At 57.1% G+C, this 19,776-nt stretch overlaps 10 protein-coding genes across 10 annotated transcripts; 5 read left to right on the top strand and 5 right to left on the bottom strand.

The window, feature by feature from the left end:
• Positions 1-4: 4 nt before the first annotated feature.
• IWZ02DRAFT_445437 (ATP-dependent RNA helicase DBP7) lies at positions 5-2,365 on the top strand (the record flags this gene model as incomplete). Its single annotated transcript, XM_066767163.1, has 1 exon — positions 5-2,365. The coding sequence occupies exon 1, from the start codon at positions 78-80 to the stop codon at positions 2,361-2,363; it is 2,286 nt and encodes a 761-aa protein (XP_066625641.1). The 5' UTR covers positions 5-77.
• Positions 2,366-2,455: 90 nt separating this feature from the next.
• On the bottom strand, positions 2,456-3,846 carry IWZ02DRAFT_372370 (WD40-repeat-containing domain protein; the record flags this gene model as incomplete). The annotated part of the gene is made up of 3 exons (XM_066764625.1): positions 2,456-3,219; positions 3,267-3,568; positions 3,629-3,846. 3 exons carry the CDS (start codon positions 3,844-3,846, stop codon positions 2,456-2,458), a joined length of 1,284 nt encoding a protein of 427 aa, XP_066625640.1.
• A 590-nt stretch (positions 3,847-4,436) lies between these two features.
• Positions 4,437-6,667, top strand: IWZ02DRAFT_192521 (uncharacterized protein). Its single transcript, XM_066762458.1, has 3 exons — positions 4,437-5,160; positions 5,203-6,068; positions 6,112-6,667. Exons 1-3 carry the CDS (start codon positions 4,555-4,557, stop codon positions 6,560-6,562), a joined length of 1,923 nt encoding a protein of 640 aa, XP_066625639.1. The 5' UTR covers positions 4,437-4,554; the 3' UTR covers positions 6,563-6,667.
• A 236-nt stretch (positions 6,668-6,903) lies between these two features.
• IWZ02DRAFT_445428 (glycerol-3-phosphate acyltransferase-like protein) lies at positions 6,904-10,128 on the top strand. The gene is made up of 6 exons (XM_066767162.1): positions 6,904-7,757; positions 7,801-8,019; positions 8,063-8,173; positions 8,225-8,369; positions 8,414-8,801; positions 8,864-10,128. The coding sequence occupies exons 1-6, from the start codon at positions 7,118-7,120 to the stop codon at positions 9,983-9,985; spliced, it is 2,625 nt and encodes an 874-aa protein (XP_066625638.1). The 5' UTR covers positions 6,904-7,117; the 3' UTR covers positions 9,986-10,128.
• Positions 10,129-10,155: 27 nt separating this feature from the next.
• On the bottom strand, positions 10,156-11,309 carry IWZ02DRAFT_415780 (pyruvate formate lyase activating enzyme; the record flags this gene model as incomplete). The annotated part of the gene is made up of 1 exon (XM_066765777.1): positions 10,156-11,309. The coding sequence occupies exon 1, from the start codon at positions 11,245-11,247 to the stop codon at positions 10,156-10,158; it is 1,092 nt and encodes a 363-aa protein (XP_066625637.1). The 5' UTR covers positions 11,248-11,309.
• Positions 11,310-11,790: 481 nt separating this feature from the next.
• IWZ02DRAFT_488567 (uncharacterized protein) lies at positions 11,791-12,586 on the bottom strand (the record flags this gene model as incomplete). Its single annotated transcript, XM_066769475.1, has 2 exons — positions 11,791-11,904; positions 11,951-12,586. The coding sequence occupies 2 exons, from the start codon at positions 12,584-12,586 to the stop codon at positions 11,791-11,793; spliced, it is 750 nt and encodes a 249-aa protein (XP_066625636.1).
• A 1,184-nt stretch (positions 12,587-13,770) lies between these two features.
• Positions 13,771-14,472, bottom strand: IWZ02DRAFT_468295 (pyridoxamine 5'-phosphate oxidase; the record flags this gene model as incomplete). Its single annotated transcript, XM_066768619.1, has 1 exon — positions 13,771-14,472. One exon carries the CDS (start codon positions 14,470-14,472, stop codon positions 13,771-13,773), a length of 702 nt encoding a protein of 233 aa, XP_066625635.1.
• A 203-nt stretch (positions 14,473-14,675) lies between these two features.
• On the top strand, positions 14,676-15,398 carry IWZ02DRAFT_372059 (uncharacterized protein; the record flags this gene model as incomplete). Its single annotated transcript, XM_066764605.1, has 2 exons — positions 14,676-15,189; positions 15,235-15,398. 2 exons carry the CDS (start codon positions 14,676-14,678, stop codon positions 15,396-15,398), a joined length of 678 nt encoding a protein of 225 aa, XP_066625634.1.
• A 210-nt stretch (positions 15,399-15,608) lies between these two features.
• On the bottom strand, positions 15,609-17,536 carry IWZ02DRAFT_488564 (histidine phosphatase superfamily; the record flags this gene model as incomplete). Its single annotated transcript, XM_066769474.1, has 7 exons — positions 15,609-15,796; positions 15,841-16,357; positions 16,414-16,575; positions 16,656-16,916; positions 16,960-17,034; positions 17,079-17,201; positions 17,249-17,536. 7 exons carry the CDS (start codon positions 17,534-17,536, stop codon positions 15,609-15,611), a joined length of 1,614 nt encoding a protein of 537 aa, XP_066625633.1.
• A 1,030-nt stretch (positions 17,537-18,566) lies between these two features.
• IWZ02DRAFT_431133 (uncharacterized protein) lies at positions 18,567-18,935 on the top strand (the record flags this gene model as incomplete). The annotated part of the gene is made up of 1 exon (XM_066766139.1): positions 18,567-18,935. The coding sequence occupies one exon, from the start codon at positions 18,567-18,569 to the stop codon at positions 18,933-18,935; it is 369 nt and encodes a 122-aa protein (XP_066625632.1).
• Positions 18,936-19,776: the final 841 nt, after the last annotated feature.

Below are 19,776 nucleotides of genomic sequence, written 5' to 3'. Positions count from 1 at the left end.
CACGGGCCAAAGGAAGTCCCGGCCAGCAATTTTCCATTCCGCGACAGGCATTTTCTTCTCTCCACTACACCACAACCATGGACGATGGAATGCTCCTCAACTTTGACCTGGGCGATGCGCCAATTGTCGCCAGGCCCAGCTTCAAGGGCGGACGCTGGAAAGATAGGCTGACTGCAAAAAAAGCCGTCCTTCGTCACCAGAAAAAAACCAAACCGCAAGAAGAGTCTGGAGACACCGAAGACCGTCCCGTCAAGCGCCAGCGTGTAGAAGAACCCGCTCAAGCTCGACCACAGCGAAGACGAGACCAACCTCAGGTACAACCCGGGGATTTCGTGTCCTCACTCTTCACCAAGAACCCCGAGTCTCGCACCAAGGCCGAAGCACCAGAACCCGAAAATGACGGGCCAATCGCCCCTACAAACGCCCCGCTGTCGCCAGAACTCGAAAATTTTACGACACTCGGCCTGTCACCCAACATTGCGAGCCACCTGCTGAACAAACTCGACATCAAAGCACCCACGGCGATTCAAAAGGCGGCAGTGTCGCTACTGCTGAAGGAAAATTCGGACGCCTTTATCCAGGCGCAGACGGGTTCGGGAAAGACTTTGGCATATCTGCTGCCTATTGTGCAGCGTCTCATCACACTGGGAGACAAAGTCCACCGCGACTCAGGTCTGTTTGCGATTGTGCTGGCACCGACCCGCGAACTGAGCAAACAAATATCGGTTGTACTGGAAAGTCTGCTGAGATGCGCACATTGGATAGTGCCTGGTACCGTAATTGGAGGAGAAAAGAAGAAATCAGAAAAGGCAAGGGTGCGCAAGGGCCTCAATATTTTGGTCGCGACTCCCGGACGGCTGGTGGACCATTTGGAGCACACCGAGGCTTTGGACGTGAGCAATGTGCGGTGGCTGGTTCTGGATGAGGGTGACCGGCTGATGGAGCTGGGGTTTGAAAATGACATTCAAAAGATTGTGGGCTCATTGAATCTGCGCATGAAGGCCAATAAACAAAAAATCCCTGGATTGCCGGAAAAGAGAATGACGATTCTGTGCTCGGCCACAATGAAGATGAACGTCCAACGACTTGGAGAGATTAGTTTGAAAGAAGCGATCCACATTCAAGCCGATCCCACGGAAAAGGAAGAGGCTGAAACGGAGACGACATTTTCGGCACCGGCCCAGCTCAAGCAGTCGTATGCCGTGGTACCGGCCAAGCTGCGTCTCGTAACACTCATGGCAGTGTTGAAGAGGGCATTTGCTCGCAAGGGGTCTGTCAACAAGGTCATAGTCTTTGTTTCTTGCGCCGACTCGGTCGAGTTTCACTTTGAAGTTTTGGCCAGGGAGCTAGCAGATTCTGATCAGAAGGACGACTCCAAGCAAATCGCCACATCGGAAAAGAAGCCCACTCGCAAAGAAGACTCCAAACAAACCGAAAAGAGAACCAACCGCAGGGAAGACTCCAAACAAACCAGCACTGAAGACAAACAACCGATCCGCACATCAGCATCCGCCCCCCTCCTCTCCTCTCAAGAGAACCCCGTCTCCATCTTCAAACTACACGGCTCGCTCGCCCAATCCGTCCGCACAACAACCCTCTCCAGCTTTACACGCTCTACCACCCCCTCGGTCCTCATCTGTACCGACGTCGCCTCGCGCGGTCTCGACGTCCCCAACGTCGACTTCGTCATCGAATACGACCCAGCCTTCAGCGCCGATGACCACCTTCACCGCATCGGCCGCACGGCGCGTGCCGGTCGCGACGGCCGCGCCCTGATCTTCCTCCAACCCGGCTCCGAAGAGGGCTACGTGACGCTGCTGCGGCGAGACCGGTCCGACGCCGCAGCCTACCTGGCGCGGCACGACGCAGACGAGCTGCTATCGCGCGGCTTCGCACCGACGACGGGCGTAGTGCGCGGCGGGCGGCGCGAGTGGGAAGACGCGGCCACAGCCGCCCAACTCGACGTCGAGCGGTGGGCGCTTGCGCAGCCAGCGCGTCTGGAACTCGCGCGGCGCGCCTACCAGAGCCACGTCCGCGCGTACGCAACCCACGTTGCGGCCGAGCGCGGCTTCTTCGACATCAAGGCGCTGCATTTGGGACACTTGGCCAAGGCGTTTGCGCTGCGCGACAAGCCGGGGGCGATTCGCGTGCCGGGGCTGCGGCCGGGGGCGGAGGCGGCGAAGGGGGAGCGCAGGACGAGTGCGAAGGCGAAGGGGAAGACGGCGGGAACTGGAGGGGGTGGTTCTGGCGCGATGGAGGATGTGGATACGAGTGCGCAGGCAGACATGGATGAGGCGGCGCGCAAGATGCGCATGTTGGCGCGGAAGATGGCGGGTGGAGCGGGCGAGTTCAATTTGGGGTAGGTGTTTATTTATATGTACATGCTACCTCCCGTATGCTCTGCTATGAATTCGATATACGTTGTTCTACATGGCGTGGCGCATGCAGCCAAGAATCAAAACACCTCCCACAACGACACCTTGCCGTCCTTCGACCCAGCCGCAACCCAATGCACGTCTCTAACGCGGTCCTCCCGCCGCCGTCGTACACGCGCCAACGCACCTTTCCCTTGCCCATGCTCTCCTCGTTCATCTTCGTCCCCATCGTTGCTATCCCTGTCCACCACGTTGCCGAAGCTGACCGCGTAGCACCCCTCCGCGTGCCACTTGAGCACCGCCATTTCGCGCAACGTCCGCGTCGAGTAGACGCGCACGCGCCCGTCCCAGCCCGCCGTGGCTAGGAGCCGGCCGTCGGCGCGCACGGCGAGCGATTGCTGGCCCGCATGTTTGGTCTTGATGACTTGCGCGGCGGCGCAGGGGGCCGCGGGGACGGGGTTGGGTTTGGGGATGGAGTGAGAGTTGAAAGGGGAGGAGGAGGATGATGAGAGAGCTGAGGAGAGGAGGGAGGGCGGGTTCGGTTTTGATTTGGGAGGGTTGGGTGTTGGTGCCGGTGCCGACGTGGGTTTGGATGGAGGCGGAGAGACGATGTGCTTGGCTACGACGTCGTCGGCGCCGGAAGAGAAGTAGGTTAGGGGTTCGCCAGGGAGACTCGGCAGCGGAGACAGCGAAAGTAGCGGCTGTGTGTGCGGCGTGCTGGCGTAGATGCGCGTCCAGGAGTCGTTCGCAGCGTCGTGTGCGAATACGACGGCCAGCCCGCTCTCGTAGCCGGCAATCAGACGTAGCTGTGCGCCGGGGACGAGCGCGAGAGCCATAACCATGCCTGCAAGAGAGTCAAAATAAGTCAGAATATAGTGATGGGGAACTCACCCGTCTGCAGCTCTGTCTTGGGGACGGTGCTGAAGCGGCGCTCGCTGGGCAGGGCGTAGACGGCGATTTGGCCATCGAGGACGCCTGGGACGGCGACGAGGGTCGAGTCGTCATTTTCCTCGTTGGTTGATATTTGGCAGGTTGCAAATGAGCAAAAGTTCAGCGTGTTGACGGGGATCGAGTGCAGGAGCCATGGCTGCTTGCGATGGGCGTCGGCATCGTCGACAGGCAGGACGGTGGAGAGGGCGGCTTCGTCTTCCACGCGGAGCTGCCAGACGCGCAAGTGAGAATCGCGGCCATGGCTGGGACAATTAGCTGAGAGTAGACAATGGAGGTGCCGCATTCGGCGTCATTGTACCCACGTGATGATGCGGTCCTGGTCAGCGTCGAGGCCGAGGATGGTGGCCGAGTGAGGACGCCATACAGCGGCCGGACGTTTGGAGGCGAGATTCCACAGGACAAGCCAGCCGTCGGCGTCGGCAGTCAGCAGGCGAGAATTGCGGCGGATGAAGCGCACGGCGTGGACGGTGGCAGCATGGCCGCGCAGAATGTAGCTGGGCGTCGGAGGCGGCTTTGACATGAGGTTATGTGGAAAAAAGGGCAACCCGGCACGAGCAGCGCAGGATCGCCGTGGATCTTGACAGTCGGAACGAGGCCGGGCCCAATGCTGGAATGGGACGGTCAAGCTCCAGGATTTCAGACTGACTTGCGATGGATATCCCGTCCCTATTTTTGGTGTTGGATCTCCGTTGCAGCTCGTGGCCGGCCTGCGTGCTAAACTTTGCAGGGCAACGGGCAACTCATTTTCAGCCGCTCGACCAGGCAGGTCTACAGTTCTTTGACAGCCCTTGACTGCCTCTCCATCAGCTTGACAATCAATCATTCCTTCGTCTCTCCATCCACTGTCCAGCTTAACCTTTTCCTCCCCTGACCGTGTTCCCCCTTGCAGATCGAGGGCCCTCAGGACCACCGGACCCCAGGACAGGACAGGACACCCTCTGGCCACGACCTCGCCAAAACCTGCCGCCGACTTTACCACCTTGTTCGTCATCGCATCACCTCCGCTCTCTCATCTCCAGCTCTTCAGTCTGCATGGTGCTCCGTCGTCCTTGTTCGCCTCGCCTCGGACAAATCGCTCGCTCGCACCGCGAAACCACGCCCAAACGTCCAAACCTCGTCCTGCATCCTCCTGTCGTGCCGCCCGTCAATGAGACGAGACGTTTAATCCGACGTCTGCCTCTTACTCGTCCTTCATGCCCACGTCCTTCTCCCTCATCCTCCAGGCAGCATGAGCGAGACGGACGGTCCCACGGTCGAGTCGACAGCCAGCAAGCCAAAACGAGTCCGGACCGGCTGCCTGACGTGTAGAGAACGGCACCTCAAATGCGACGAGGCCCTTCCGCACTGCCAAAACTGCCGCAAGTCAAACAGACTATGCAAGCGCGGCATTCGCCTCAACTTCATCGACACGCAGGTCCAGGCTCCGCCCGTGGTGCCCACGTCGCAAGACTGGCACATTAGCTTTCTGGACGAGTCGCGCGATATTGCTTCCGAATACAAGGGTGGATTGAGCAAGTATGGCGCTCCCGAGGTACAAGCAACGATGCAGGCCATGAATGGGCTGGCCCTCGACTTTTCAACCACGTCTGCGGCTCCCGACCTGTCTCACCAGCAGCCGCTGCCCCCGATCCAGGGCATGCTGCCAGACATGTTCCACGACGACGGTCAAAACATGATTTACGAGACGACGCAGCCAGGGCCCGCCCAAATGTTTCAAACTGCTTCGCCCACCAAGAACCGCGACTATCTGAATAGCCAGGAAGAAGTCTTGTTCATGCAAGTCTTTGTCGAAGAGGTGGGCCTGTGGATGGACAGCATGGATCCGCAAAAACACGTAGGTTTGGCTGCAGCACACAAAGCAAAACTGACCGTCTAGTTTTCGCGCCTCTTGCCCTTTCACGCCCTCAACGAACCCATGCTACTGCACGCGTTTCTAGCTTGCGGCGCCCGCCATTTATCCCTGGTGAATGCGCGCTACACCGAAGACAAGGCGTTGCACTATTACGACACGGCCACGCGCCATTTGCTGGCCTCGCTCCAAAATCCCAACCGAGATACTGTCATATGCGCCACGACGGCCGTAATATTAAATGTGTACGAAATCATGTGCGAAAAGGCGCTGCAGCGGATGAACCACATTGCCGGTGCACGAGCGCTCATCAAAGACTGCGGGTGGAACGCGCGCTCGACAGGCATTGGGGCGGCATGCTTCTGGCTGAATGTGGGCATGGAGCTGCTGAGCTGCCTGCACTTCAACTGGCAAGTGGCGTGGGACCCGGACGAATGGGGCGTCGACATGGACTTTTCGAGGGAGACCGAGGCCGGCCGCGAGGAGGCGTGGGCGCACCGCATCGTGTACGTCGTGGCCAAGATTTGCAACTTTCGAGCTTCTGCTCCGCGCAAGCCGGCGGGCTCGCCGCGAGACGAGCAGCTTCGCATGCAAAAGAGGTTTGCCGAGTGGCAGAGGATCAAGGGGTGGTGCGACTCGTGGAATGACTGCATACCGCGGACCATGCATCCAATGGCGTATCTGTATCCATTTCAGACGTCTTCGCAGTCGGCCTTTCCGGAGGTCTGGTTGATCAAGCGAACAACCATTGTTGCGCGGCTCTTTTACCACACGGCGCTGTGCCTGCTTGCCCAGACTCATCCAGCATTGTCGAGGGAGACGGACGAGATGCGGGAGTTGTTGGTGCGCAATTCGCAGCTCATTTGTGGGATAGTAGCGCACGTCAAGGATCGGTAAGCTTTTGGCCCACTCCTCCAGCATTTCTAACAGTTGTAGGGGCGTGGCAAGCGTGGCACTGCGGTCTCTTGCCATTGCGGCCGAGTGTCTTGCCACGAGGAGAGAACAGGAAGAAGTTCTCCAAATACTGGACAAGATTCGACAAGAAACGGGCTGGCGAGTAGGCTTCATCAACACTGAACTCAAAAAGCAGTGGGGATGGCAGGATGATCTTTCTCTGTCGAGTTCCGCGTCGATGCAATTCCAAGGAGCAGTACAACCGCAAACCACGACCATCCCCATGTCTCTTCCACCAGCTCCAGTTCCACCACCAAGCGCCGGAAGCGTTTCCAGTTCGACTTCAAACGGCTCGCGGCCGAGATTACCTTCAGGAATCCTGAATCCCATGCTGACTGCCGCCGACTTTAGTTTGCCTCAACATCCATATCAAAACTACTATGTAGCGCCTAATTTGACGAGCACCCAAGGAAACTGGGCCTTTAACGCGTGATGCGAACCGGAAAAAGTTTTGTTTAGACTGGGCATTTTGCCACGACGACCAGACGGCCTCTTTATTTTTATTTTTATTTTTATTTTATTTTTTTTTGTCATAGACGGGACACGCAAGATCAACGACTCACGACGGACGGACGGACGGACGGCATTCTCTATGTGTGTTTATTAGTGCGGTCTTGAATCTGTCAGTCTTTTCTGGGGGCGCATGTTACGGCGCTTGGGCGTAGGTAGTAGCATCTTTGCACTGTACCATATAGGTTGTCAGTCAGAAGAAAGCATGGGCGGTGTTGGAATGCAAGTCAAGTCGTCCCGAGTTACCTCGGCAGCTCATGATTTTCCCCAGTCTTGGCACATGCCGGGCTCCGGTCCATTTACAGCTGGTTGAGTCCAACGGCCCTGCCCGTCATTCTTGCGCCACTCGCACTCGACCAGTGAGTGCATCCTCTAGCGCTCCCTCCTCCGATAGCTCCCGTCCCGTTAATGACATATTATACCTAGACGACGACGCGCCATGCGTTGTCGCCATTGATCCTCAACACCACCCTCCACCATGGCCAAATCCAGCGGCGTCAATGCGCCTCCTACATCGGCCCCCGACTTGTCCATCCTCGGGGATACTGTGTCGCTACATCCAGCCGGCTTCGATGCGACGTCTCCTCCTCCACCCAGCGCGACGACCGACTCGTCGTCGCTGCCCTCGCCCGACCAGAACCTGGTCGAAGGCATGGCGCGATTCCGCGCGTCGCCTTTGGACTTCTTGCGCGAACTCTCGTCACACGTCTCCGGGTCCGGCTGGCGCAGCTACGACAAGATTGTCGGGCAGCCGATATACTATGCGGGCTTCACCGAGACGATGAAGAGCCGCGTCATGGCGGTGCCGATGCTGCGGGCCAAGATTGCCGAGCTGGCGACGAAGCGCGCAGAGGTCGAGGAGCGCGAGGGCCGGTTCGGGCAGGGCGAGAGCGAGGACGAGTCGGATGAGGACGACGTCAAGATGAAGAGCGCGGCGGAGCAACGGGCGCGGAGGAGGAGGCATCGGCGCGAGAGGAGGCGGCGAGAGATTGAGGATCAGCTGCGCGATGTTGTCGAGACTATGACGGATAATATGATTTGCAAAATGGAGAGCAAGCGCTTTATTCGGGGGGCATACTACCTTGCGACGCAGCTGCTGACGCGGGCATACCACCAAGGTAAGTCGTTTTCCTCTTCCAAAAACCATTCTGACACCCCCAGGCATCCACGTATCGTCCGAAGAGGTGCTTCGTCTGCGTGCCGTCGCGGAAAAGGCTGAAAAGGACAAGCACTCCATCATCTTCCTGCCGTGCCATCGGTCCCACGTCGACTACGTCTCGCTGCAGCTCATTTGCTACCGGTTAGGGCTGGCACTCCCAACAGTCGTGGCGGGCGACAATCTCAACTTTCCGCTCGTAGGGTCGTTTCTGCAGCATGCTGGTATGTGAGGAACAAAGTCTCAGGGACAGGTCTGACGGGACAGGTGCCATGTGGATACGCCGCAGCTTTGGCGACGACCAGCTGTACACGACGCTGGTCCAGTCGTACATGGACACGTTGCTGACGTACGGCTACAATTTCGAGTGCTTTATAGGTCAGTGGTGGAACTACTCGTTAGTCAAGTGCTGCAACTGACTCGATGCAGAGGGCGGTCGCTCGCGCACGGGCAAGCTGTTGCCGCCCAAGTTTGGCATCTTGCGCTTCCTGCTCGACAGCGTCTTGTCGGGCAGAGTCGACGACGCCATCATTTGCCCAGTGAGCACGCAGTACGACAAGGTGATTGAAGTCGAGTAAGTTTATTCCCTTTTGGTGGGGATGCAGCTAACAGTGGCAGCTCCTACATTAGCGAGCTTCTGGGCCAGCCCAAGGCCAAGGAGAATCTGAAAGATTTCCTCTCTGCTTCGTCGGTGCTGTCGCTCAAGCTGGGCCGCGTCGACGTGCGCTTTCACGAGCCATGGAGCCTCCGCGGCTTCATTGACCAGCAGCGCGCGCGGTATCAACAGCTACCGTACCAGCTGGACGCCCCCGATTTTGAAAAGGAATTCAAACTGCGCCTATTGCGGACTTTGGGGTACCGCGTGCTGTCTGAGATTAATGCCGTCTCCGTTGTCATGCCCACGGCGCTGGTCGGCACGGTGTTGCTTACGCTTCGAGGCCGCGGCGTGGGCAAGAGTGAGCTGGTACGGAGAGTCGATTGGCTGAGCCAACGTGTACAGAGCCAGGTAAGTATTCAAGTTTAACAGGAATTGTGAAAAAGCGAATGCTAACCTCTGTTTGCTCAAAGGGTGGGAGGGTTGCACATTTCGGTGGACTCCCTACCGAGACAGTCGTTGAGCGAGCGCTGGACGTTCTTGGACCCGAATTGGTCGGCCTGGTACCCGGCCTCCCCGAATACACCTACTACGCCGTGGACCGATTCCAACTCTCTTTTTATCGCAATATGACGATCCACCTCTTCATCCTGCAATCGCTTGTATCTGTCGGCATGTACATTCGCATCAAGCAGGGCGGCGGTCCAGAGAACCAGCGCATCTCGCACCAGGAGCTGTACGACTATGTTTCATTCCTGTCGCAGTTGTTCCGCGGCGAGTTCATCTTCCCAACCGAGGGCATGGCGGCAAATCTCGAAAAGACGCTGCGCGGCCTTGAAATGGACAACGTAGTCCGCGTGATCCGCAGCGCGAGCGACCTGGCGCATATCGATTACGTCGAGCTAGCTCCCATGGAGCGCGAGTACGGCCGTGAAAACTACGACTTCTACTGCTTCCTGCTGTGGCCATTCGTCGAAGCGTCATGGCTCGGCGCGGTATCGCTCATGATGCTAACCCCGCCCGCCTCATCCTCGTCCTCGTCGTCCACCGAAGAAAACGACAACGACGACAGTCCCTGGTTCGACCAGAAAAAAGCCCAAGACCGCGCGCAGCTGCTCGGCAAAACGCTGTACCACCAGGGCGATCTGTCGTACTTTGAAGCCGTCAACAAGGAGACGCTCAAGAACGCGTACACGCGCTTCGAGGACGAGGGCATCCTGCAAGTGGCGCGGTCGCGTGACGCGCGCATCCCAACTGCCATTCGACTTGCGCCCGACTGGCGGCCGCAGCGCGACCCGGCTACCGGCCGCCTGCTGGCCGACGGCAAGTTGTGGGCGTTTGCCGAGCGCATCAGCCAGAGCAGGCGCGAGGGTAAGAACCGCCGCGACGGCGCGACCGTCAGGAGCCGCGTGCTCAGTTTGGTAGATTTGGTGGGTGCTCCGCTGTTCGATGAGGCGGTGCTGCCGCCGGCGGTTGCGCAGGCGGGCGAGCTCGATCCGCTCGATGTGTTGGAGAAGAGCGTTGGCGCGTTGAGCAAGGAGGGGAAGGGTCAGGGCGGCATGAAGAGGACGCCGAGGCCGCGGGCGCGTCTGTAGGACAGCGTTTGGTGGTGTATGATAGGGGTGCTGGAGGACTGAGGCTGCACTGTACAAAGTTGGCCCGGCTGAGATACTACCTATCGTTACCATATTGTAAGTAGCGCAAAAGCGGACATGAATCGCACTGCATTCCATACACTTCCCCATTCCAAGACTATATGTACTTTCTAAATATTGAATCCGCCATGCTCAGCGGCCTCTATGAAGCGCCACAGCCCCGCCTCCCTCGCCGCCTTCTTCACAACGTCCACCTCATCCATCTTGACCGGGCGATTGATATCCCTATACCGCACCTCCCCCTCCCCTTCCTTGCCCCTCCCCTTCTTCCCCACATGCGCCCGCGGAAAATACTGCTCCATAACATGCAGCATAAGATCCGTCCCCACATTCGCCGCCAACCAGCGCACAATCTCGACGCCCTCGTCCGCATACCCCGGCATGACGAGATGCCTCACCAGCACGCCGCTCTGCGCCACGCCATCGGGGGTAAACACCAAATCGCCCACCTGCTCATGCATCGCCTTGACACTCTCACACGCGGCCTCGCGATACCGCTCCGCCTTCAGCAGCCGCTTCGCCGTCGCGCCGCTCCACACCTTGAAATCGGGGAGATAAATATCCACGATGCCGTCGAGCAACTCGATGCTTTCGACGCTGTCAAACGCACTCGTGTTGTACACGATCGGGATGCGCAGCCCCATGTCGGCGGCGTGCAGCACGGCCAGGACCACCTGCGGCACCACGTGCTCGGGCGTCACGAAATTGACGTTGTGGCAGCGTCCCAGCGTCTGCAGTTTCATCATCCACTGCGCCAGTTCCTCGGGCGCGACGTCGAATCCCGCTTTGCGATGCGCGATGTCGTAGTTTTGGCAGAAGACGCAGCGTAGGTTGCACCCGCTGAAGAAGACGGACCCGCTGCCGTGGTGCCCCTGTAGACATGGTTCTTCGCCGAAATGCGGCGCGATGGTGTTGACGGAGACGGAGCTGCCCGGGATCAGGCAGTGCCCCGTTGTTTCGAAGCGGTTTACGTTGCAGAGGCGTGGACAGAGGTTGCATTTGCTCAGGTGCGCGTATGCTTGGCTGCGTTTTTTGGCCGCGTCGACGGACGAGAGGAGTTTGTAGCGTGGGGTGTAGTCGTCGACGAGGAAGGGCGGGGCGAGGTAGAGCGAGCGTCGGGTAGAGACGCCGCCGGCATTGAGACGGCGTGGAGCGCGGGCGCGCAGCCGGCTTAGCCGGGAGGCGAGGAGGAGCGGCGGCATCGCTGGAGATGGTGGGAGAGTGGATCGGGCATTCCTGAGGTAAATTGGGGGTAGAGGTGTGGTGGAGGAGAGGTGAGGCGGTCCGTCGGGTTGATGTACCCGGCGGGACGAGCATGACGTCGATGCGTGAGGGTGGTCCCTGCAGATCATTCTTGCTGATTGATTGGTCGATATTCCATTTTTTGTTGTACAGCTAGCGTACAGGGGTAGGTAGACATTATATGTCAACCATGGCGGACTGACGCCCGCGCTGTGTTCCGAAAAGTGAAATGAAAGAAGAGAAGTCAGAAGCGGAGAGAATCAAAACAAGGAAAATTTGAAAGAGTGTGCAGAATTCAAAAACAAGGAGAATTCGTCTGAATGCCAAAAGACGCAGAAAAGAAGCAATGCTGGCTTGCTGAACGGGGAAAAAGAAAAAAAAAATTGCAAAACAGATTGAGTAAAGAGAGCAAGTTTGTGTCTGTGAAAGGAGACTCGATGCTCGCAATGAGTAAAAGATGGCCATAAAACTTGGCAGAGAAATATGCTGGGACTTCGTCGAGATCATCCCTTTACCTTTTCGTTCACGTCCTCCTTTTCAGACCGCCGCACAAAGAAGCAGATAATCAGCAAAATCTCAATGACCGCCGAAACGATTCCTAGGGCGAACCCAACATTCTGCAGCCGTCAGCCAAAGACCCAGTTTCGTCTGTGGAGAACTCACCTGCTCAGTACAAGTACGCCAGTAGTCGTGCACGCCCATGATATCAACATCCTGGTGCTGGCACGCCCAGTGGCCCAGACTATCGCCCCTAGAACTCTGCTCCAATACTTTGAAAACAGCACAGGCAGCAGCCCAGCCAGCGATGAAAAAGAAGCCCGCACCGAGGCGGAATCCCTCGAGCCAACCGACGGGCTTCATGAAGCGCCGACGCAGGCTAAAGCCCCACACGATCAGCGTGGTGCAGCACGAAAGAAATCCGGCAGCTAGAAGCAGCCACGAAGGAATCAGATTGAGATTGCTGGGCCAGGTCGGGTGCGAGTCGGACGACGTGTCAATGGTGCCGCCGAGTTTGAGGCCGCCGTATAGACCAAGACTGTGACCCATAACAATGGCAACGACGGCGGTGGTGACTGTGAGGGTTGGAATCAATGTCCACTGAGCCTTGTGCACGAAGGAGCGCTTTGGGGAAGCAGTCGGGCCTTCAGTGATTCCAACTTCCGTCACTGTCGAGAAGCGGGACTTGGAAGCTAGTGCCGGATGTGGAGATGGGATCGGCGGCGATTGGCGTGGATCTGGGCTCAATGGCACCTCTGTCATCTTTTGAGGATGAACAACCAGCATCGTTGTGCTCTCCATGGAGTCGTATGTCCCGTAGGCTGACGCGTCGTGGGAAGAGACGCGGGCATGTCCTTGGCTGTATATGCTAGGACTTGGGGGGCAATTGACTGGCCTGGGCGAGCTTATTTTTCGCGTCTGAGGTCCATGGCCCCGGTGTCGAGCGGGGGATGGCTCTCGGTAACCAGATCGAGGAGTGGGCACCGGCAGGATTTCATCAGACCACTCATGCCGATGATGAGAACGAGGTGTTGGTGGTTCGTCAACGAAGGGAAATCTTGGCTGCGGTGAGGCAACGGGAATAGGAGCAGGCGAATGAGAAGTAGGCGGTGGCACAGGTCGAGGAGACGACGATGGCGAACATGGCGTATATGGCGAGTAGAATCGTGAAGGCATAGGCGCCCCTGATTGAACAGGCGAAAAGGCGGCAGGCGAAGAGGGAGAAAAGACGTAGTCTGTACTCGGCGTTCTCTCTGGACGGCGCGGAGGACGTCTCGGCTGTTGGGGCGAAAAAGACATTGTAAAAAAGGCCAGAGATCAACTCGACAACCGTACAGAAATCAGAAAGGAAGAGCGAGGGCGACAACTCGTCCGTCGGCTAGGCAGTCCAGGCATCCAGATTTTGACGAGCTTCTAAAAGGAGTAGGACGACGCGATCCATGCCATATACCCACCTTTGCCGCAACTAGAGGGAACAAGCCGGCGGCATGGTCCTGATTGGGATGTCAGACAGGGACGCGGATGTAGGGCTGCGGTCTCGCCCTTTTTCCCGTCTCCATTTCCCTCTTAGCCACCAGCTCTCTGCTGGGTTGAAGCTGGCAATGCTCAGGGGAATGCAAACAAGACTTGAGGAGCGGACCGACACGAAAGCCTGAAACAAGCAAGAAGCATGCAAACGCGTGTCTACACAGCCGTTGGGTGACGTTTCAGGCATGTGGAGAAGTGGATGTGCCTGATTTTCGAGATCTGCAGCCGAGCGAGTCTGGATCTGACTGCAAGCGAGACTCAAAAGCGATAAGTCTGCAAAACGACAAAATCTCAAAAGCGACGGGTTTGCTGTCAAGTCGAAGCTGGAAAAACGAAAAATGAACAACGGCCGCCGTTTACTGCATCTTTGAAACCAGGGGCCCACGGTTCTTGAAACACTTGCACAGCAAATGATGCCATGATCCAGATTTATTTTGTCGGTATACAGTCGACTCACGTCATGGGCTCAATCTCTCCACCCTCCACCCCGACTCTTCCTTGTCGTCCTTGGTGTACATGAAGCGGTCGTGCAGTCTGCTCTCCCTGCCCTGCCAAAATTCAATCATGTCGGGAATGACTCTTAGACCGCCCCAAAAAGGAGGCACGGGGATGTGGTCCTGGCCCTCGTATCGCTTCTCTACGTCGCTGACGTGCTTCTCGAGCTCCTCCCGCGAGGCCAGCACGCTGCTCTGGGCGCTTGCCCACGCGCCAATTCGTGAGCCGCGGATGCGCGTGTCGTAGTAGACTTGCGACTCTTGGTCCGAGAGCCGCTCGACGGTGCCCTCGACGCGCACCTGGCGCTCCAGGTCCTGCCACCAAAATGTGAGGGCGGCGTGCGGGTTGGAGGCGACGTCGGCGGCCTTGCGGCTGGTTCCCCAATTGCTGTAAATGACGAAACCGCGAGCGTCCAGTTCCTTGAGGTACACCATGCGCGCCGAGACGCGGCCGCTGGGCAGGTGCGCGGTCGACAGCGTGACGGTTTCCGGGTGGTAGACTTTGGCGGCTTGAGCGTCGGAGAACCAGGCGTGGAATTGCGTCAACGGCGAGGGCGAAAGATCTCGTCGATCGAGGGCGCCTTTTTGGAATTGGCCAGCCTGCGACAGTTGTCCGCTGTCGCCGGGAGCAAAGATGAGCTTTTCTTGCTTTGCGCTGTGTAACATGGCTGCAGTGGTAAAGTGGCGTATCGTAGGGATGGCGAGATGAAGGCTGCTAGCTCTTAGGACCAACATGCAGAGGATTGTTGACGGGAGTGTTGAGCGCAGTGGAGAGAGATGGTGTTGAGTGAAAGCGTCATCGACCGCGGGACACTCCAGGTCGTCTTCCGGCTATCGAGATCCCCGCTGGAAACTCTCCACACCAGACCATGGCATCACTACCACCCCCAGGCAATCCGTCTGTGGCGCTGCTATCGCGCGCCCACTCGCCCAGCTCCGTCTCGCGCATCCACTCTGAGAAGGTCTCCAAGAAACCGCTCCTCCTCCGTCCTACCGAGCCCGATGTCTCCAACGCGCGCGGTCAACGCCAACGCGCGGCGCTCGCCCGAAGCCGAGATGCGCGCAAGAGCAACCGGCCACGACCGCTGAGTGCAAAGCAGAAGCGAGCATTATGCCTTTACGATATTACCAAGGAGAGGAGAAAGTGGAGCTTGTATGTTGGGCTGCACGAGATGTGGTGCGCATACGTGCGGGAGATACTGGGGGAGACGGCATACGTGACGGCGGCAGCTGTAGGACCCAAGCTGGTCAGCGCGGACTTTCACGGGGCTATGATTGAAGTGGTGCGCAGTCGATGCGTGGGCAGGGTGGGCGTCAAAGGTATCGTGGTCAAGGACACCAAGTTCACATTTGTGGTGGTGACGCCAGCAAACGAGATCAAGAGTGAGTCTCTCGATATATTAGAGGACCAGTCTCTAACAGACACAGCTATACCCAAGGAACACACCATCTTTCGCTTCGAGCTGCCAATGGAAAAGGACAACGACGAACAAAAACCGCTAGTCTTTGAGCTGCATGGATCGCAGTTCGAGAACCGGGCACCGGACAGGGCAAATAAGAAATTCAAGCAGCACTTTTCGCCAGACTTGTAGCTGCTGGTCAGAAGCAGTGCCCGAGCGCCATGGAATCGCTACGGCCAGAGTCTGGAACGTCCGGGAGAGTCGCTGGCTAGACGAAGCCGAGACCAATTGTCCTGGGGGAATGGAAGAAGACAACAGCGAGCCGCCAACGCCAATGCATGGCAAAATAGACAGATGATAGCAAAATGAAAAATCTATCAAGGCCACTTCAAGACTATTCGCCTAATTCAGCTTGTCCTTGAGACCTCCCAATTCATGCGCAACATCCGCCAACACATGGGCATGTACGCCATACGGTCTCGGCAGCTTTGTTCTCTGCGGATCATCCCTCTCGATCAAATGCGGGTTGTCCTGGTTAGAGTCTGGCGAAAAGTCGTAGCAGCGCACTTCACAATTATCAAACGCCGTGCCTGTACATTGTCAGCCTAGTCCCTTGTGCGAATCGACAACATACCCTTCTCAGGCCTGAATCCGGTAAAGTCCTCAATCAAATAGTGCAGAAACGAGCCATGCGTGACCAGCGCCACGACCTCCTCGTCTCTACTCCACAACCAGCGCCGCATATCCCTCGCACGCCGTTCCACGGCCGTCAGCAGCGACGCATACTGGCCCTTTTTGCTATTCCAGCCCTCAGCCACTTGGCCGTACTCAATTTTGGCCCAAATCTCCTCACCGACGCCGTCGTCGCCGGCACTCAGCATCCTCGGCACCAGCGCCTCCAATTCGTCTCGCTTGTGTCCGACATCGCAGTCCTTCCAGCCGATTTCCTGGGCCAGTGGCAGCAGCAAAAAGGGCACGTCGCGGCGCTGTAGAGCGGGAGTCAGGGACAGGGCGGCCGTTTGGATGGTGCGCTTGAGGGGCGAGGCGACAACGATCGAAAGGGCATCGTGGTGAGCAAAGGAATTGCGCAGCGCGGCGCACTGGGCATGGCCGAGGGGCGTTATGAGCGGGTCGCGCAGGTGGTGCCGATTCTGAGTGCCTGTGAGCTGCTGCATTTCGTGACATGGCGTTGGTCACGAGAGGGTACCTCGACATTGTGCTCGCCTTCGGCATGGCGCACCAGGTAAATGGTCTTGGGAGGCATCGTGTGCAGTGTGTTCGAAAGAATACGGTCATTTATAAACGTCGGGCTCCATGGCTGGTAGAATGATAGAGTTCCTGTCGCTCGCGGGATGATTTGCGGCGGCAACTTTGCCGATTTAAGCGCGCAGGATACCCGGCGATTGGCTCGCCTGTCTTGCGCCTCTTTGGCGGTGGAAGATACTCTACCATGCGGTCGTCGGAGCTTTCTGCTACGTTTTCATGGCGTTTTTGTTGGTGGATAAGAAACTTCTGAAAGCTCGATGTGTCAATCAGCACGGGACTGACGTGAAATGGTCCAATCTCCGTTTTGGCGACTGGAGACGCGAACAGACCGCACTTGGAGATGTGTCTGGCGAGGTCTGCAATAACCTTGGTAAGAGACGGATCGTGCGAGGCCATTCCCTGAGCTCGTTTCAATTCTCGACTTGCCAGCTGCTCAAACGCCTTCTGCAAGTTGTTAGAGACGTCGACGTGGAGTCGGCATTCTTACTCTGTAGAAGACAGGCAGTGCCACACATTTGTAACTCTGCCAGTGGATCATCATGTCGCAAGCACACTTCCAGTCCTGAAAGAGTCAGCAGAACCAATTGAATTTGGGAAGAAACTTACCCTCAATAGACTACACAGAGCCTGATGCCGTTCAAAAAAGGGGAGGTGTCGATCTGGGCTGACGCAATTTGTTTGGTCGTGGCTGGACGTGAAGCCTTCTCGGTACAGCTTCTTCATGGTTTCCTGAACGTCGTCAGATATCAGGGTCTGGCGTGACGAAGCAGCCATACCAAGGCTTCCCAAGCAACAGCCTCGAGCAACTTATCCGAGACTTGGTGCGAGAGAACGCGAGGGACCTGCAGGATGCCACACTGTCGGTAGCTCGTGGATATACAACTCCAAAAAGGACCGGGGTCGATCATGGCTTCGTAGATTTCCTTGACAAGAAACTTTTCTTGGTCAAGCGTCTTTGGAAAGTAGGGATCATTGCTGCCGAGTGGAGGCGTCCATAGTGGAGCATTTATGTGATACCGTGCTTCACGAGGGCCGTCAAAAAAGCCATGGAAGGGTTGAGGCATTTTGGGGGGATCGTTTTTGCGCTGGCAGCAAAGATATCCGAATCGGAAGAATCAAGACGTTCAATTTGAGATAACGGAAGGGAATGAAAATGTAGATGAGATGTCGTTGGAGTACGCGATTCTAAGAAGAGTGAATGGTGAATAGAATCATGAGACAGTGTGTTCCAGGTTTATCTCTTGTCGTCCCTCAAACCAACCTGACATGACCAGAAAATCGACTCCAGGAATTGAGCATTATGGCACACCAGAATTCCATCCATTGGCTAGGCACGGTGCGTCCCGAAAATACGTGAGTAAGATAGGCTCCGGTGTGCATGGCGGGAGAGGTGTTTTTTGGAAGACAACGAGTGACGTCCCGAAAAGCTCACACACTATGCCCTATCGAGCCGAGCCGCACGTACTCTCCTGCTTACCAACGCGTCAGCTCCATTCCCACTCCTCGGGTTTCCTCTGGAAGATGTTTGCCAACTTGATTCACGCAGCAAATCTGGACTTGCTACTTTCACCCCAAAGATTCGAGTCAGCCTCCAGCTACAGCGCGCCATCCAGAACCAACCGCGTCGGCGCTGAGAACGACTCTTGAAACCGGAGCTGAATGCGAATCAGCTTTCGGCCCCGCGAACCGACCAGAGTCTACATTTCTCCGAAATGTGGTCAAAGAAGAGCTGAAGATGCCAGAATGCGTCGGGCAAGGTCGCACAGGACACTGTTCCTGAAGCACGGCTTATCTTAATCCGCCAGTCTGCTGCAAAATGTCTTGAGCGGCCCGTCGGATGAGCTCCCCAGATGCGCCCAGCCAATCTATTCCTGGGTGTGTCGGGGCTGAGATCCAGACTGTTGCGACTCCAATTTGCTGAACACCTTCAAGCATGTATCCCACACCCCTGAAATTACCACCACTCTCAGCTTCAGCTCCTCCGTGGGAGAGGTATAAGAAACGGTGGTGTGTCGTTGCCATCTGTTTGTTGAGCAAGCGACTTTTCCTTCCCCCGTCGACTTCGCTCGCTCATTTGGTCAGCAATTCCTCACGATGCACTTTCAAACCTCACTCGTTGCGCTCTTTGCGTCCACAGCCTTTGGCATCGCGCTGCCATCTCCTCCTCTTCCTCCTCAAATGGGCGATTTCACGCCTCCCAGCGGCCTCCCGCCTCCACCGTCTACTCCGCTTATCGCCACTCCGCCCTTCGCAACTCCCGATGCCGGTGGACCAACCCCAGCCATCACTGGACTGCCATTGACGCCTCCCCCTGGCACCGGTCCCTCATTTCCGACTCTAAACGTCGACTCAGTGTCTGGCCTCACTCCAACCGGCCCCTTGGGCACCGGCACCGGCCTACCATATCCAACCGGCTGGTCCATGGTGACGAAACGGAGCAAGCCCATTCGGAGGGCCGTTTGACGCAGAAACGAATCGCGACGCAGGGGGTACGTCGGTTGGGGTCTTTTGATTGCATCATCTTGAATTGGCATTTGTGGCTGGACACACGCTTGATATCTTCGCTTCGATTCCCCTTCTTGTACTTGCTTTGCCGGGCCCGTTTGGCGTGTAGATTTGCAGGCAACATTCTGGCATTTGCTTCGTTTCGTCGCTCGTTCATCATCGTCCCATTCTAGAGCGGGATGTAGCGGAAAAATCAAGCCGTTGCTTCTTCACGCAGGGTCAGCTTTCTCCAGGTGCAGTCGCGCTGTGATCTGCACTGCATGGTCAACGTCTCTCCATCGCCGCGTTTGTTTTTGTCGCCTTCCTGTTCCTGAAACGTGCTGCGTCGGGAATATGTCGGCTTGTAGCTCGCCAATGCATCTTGCTTGCTTTTTTGCACCTCATTCTGACAGAATGGCTTCCCTCATCGTTCGTTTTCTCAGTCAGGTCCAGATGACGTCGACGTCTCTTTTCCAAGTCCTGTCCGCGATATATGAGTGGATGATCGGCCGTCGCTGAAATAAACTACTTGTGGCGTTGGGAATCGGCGCTCCTGAATCCTTCGGCAAGTTTTGCGCCAGTCAGAGCTGGTGCCATGGTGGGGGCTGCTGGCACATGGTGTGGCGTAGAGTGGCGCGTGATGGATCTGCTTGCAGATTTTCGAGACGGTGCGTTGAAGTGAGAAGAAGTTGGACGCCCGGATGATGAACGATGAGCAGTGTGGCAACCTGTAACCAATGGGCCTGGGGAAAGATGGAGAAGCCAGCTGATTCTGACATGATTCGCCACCATGTCTCATGATTCATCACTCATCGCGGCA

The sequence above is a fragment of the Phyllosticta citriasiana genome (genome assembly GCF_038021145.1).
Source record: "Phyllosticta citriasiana strain CBS 120426 chromosome Unknown IWZ02scaffold_3, whole genome shotgun sequence".
Classification (NCBI taxonomy): domain Eukaryota; kingdom Fungi; phylum Ascomycota; class Dothideomycetes; order Botryosphaeriales; family Phyllostictaceae; genus Phyllosticta; species Phyllosticta citriasiana.
This window is presented reverse-complemented; position numbering and strand designations above follow the sequence as displayed.

Excerpts from the sequence above, each read along its gene's own strand:
- IWZ02DRAFT_192521 (XM_066762458.1), top strand. The coding sequence starts at position 4,555 with ATGAGCGAGACGGACGGTCCCACGGTCGAGTCGACAGCCAGCAAGCCA. Across the intron at positions 5,161-5,202 it reads GCATGGATCCGCAAAAACAC|TTTTCGCGCCTCTTGCCCTT; the intron begins GTAGGTTTGGCT and ends CTGACCGTCTAG. Across the intron at positions 6,069-6,111 it reads GTAGCGCACGTCAAGGATCG|GGGCGTGGCAAGCGTGGCAC; the intron begins GTAAGCTTTTGG and ends TAACAGTTGTAG.
- IWZ02DRAFT_445428 (XM_066767162.1), top strand. The coding sequence starts at position 7,118 with ATGGCCAAATCCAGCGGCGTCAATGCGCCTCCTACATCGGCCCCCGAC. Across the intron at positions 7,758-7,800 it reads GACGCGGGCATACCACCAAG|GCATCCACGTATCGTCCGAA; the intron begins GTAAGTCGTTTT and ends TGACACCCCCAG. Across the intron at positions 8,370-8,413 it reads GACAAGGTGATTGAAGTCGA|CTCCTACATTAGCGAGCTTC; the intron begins GTAAGTTTATTC and ends TAACAGTGGCAG.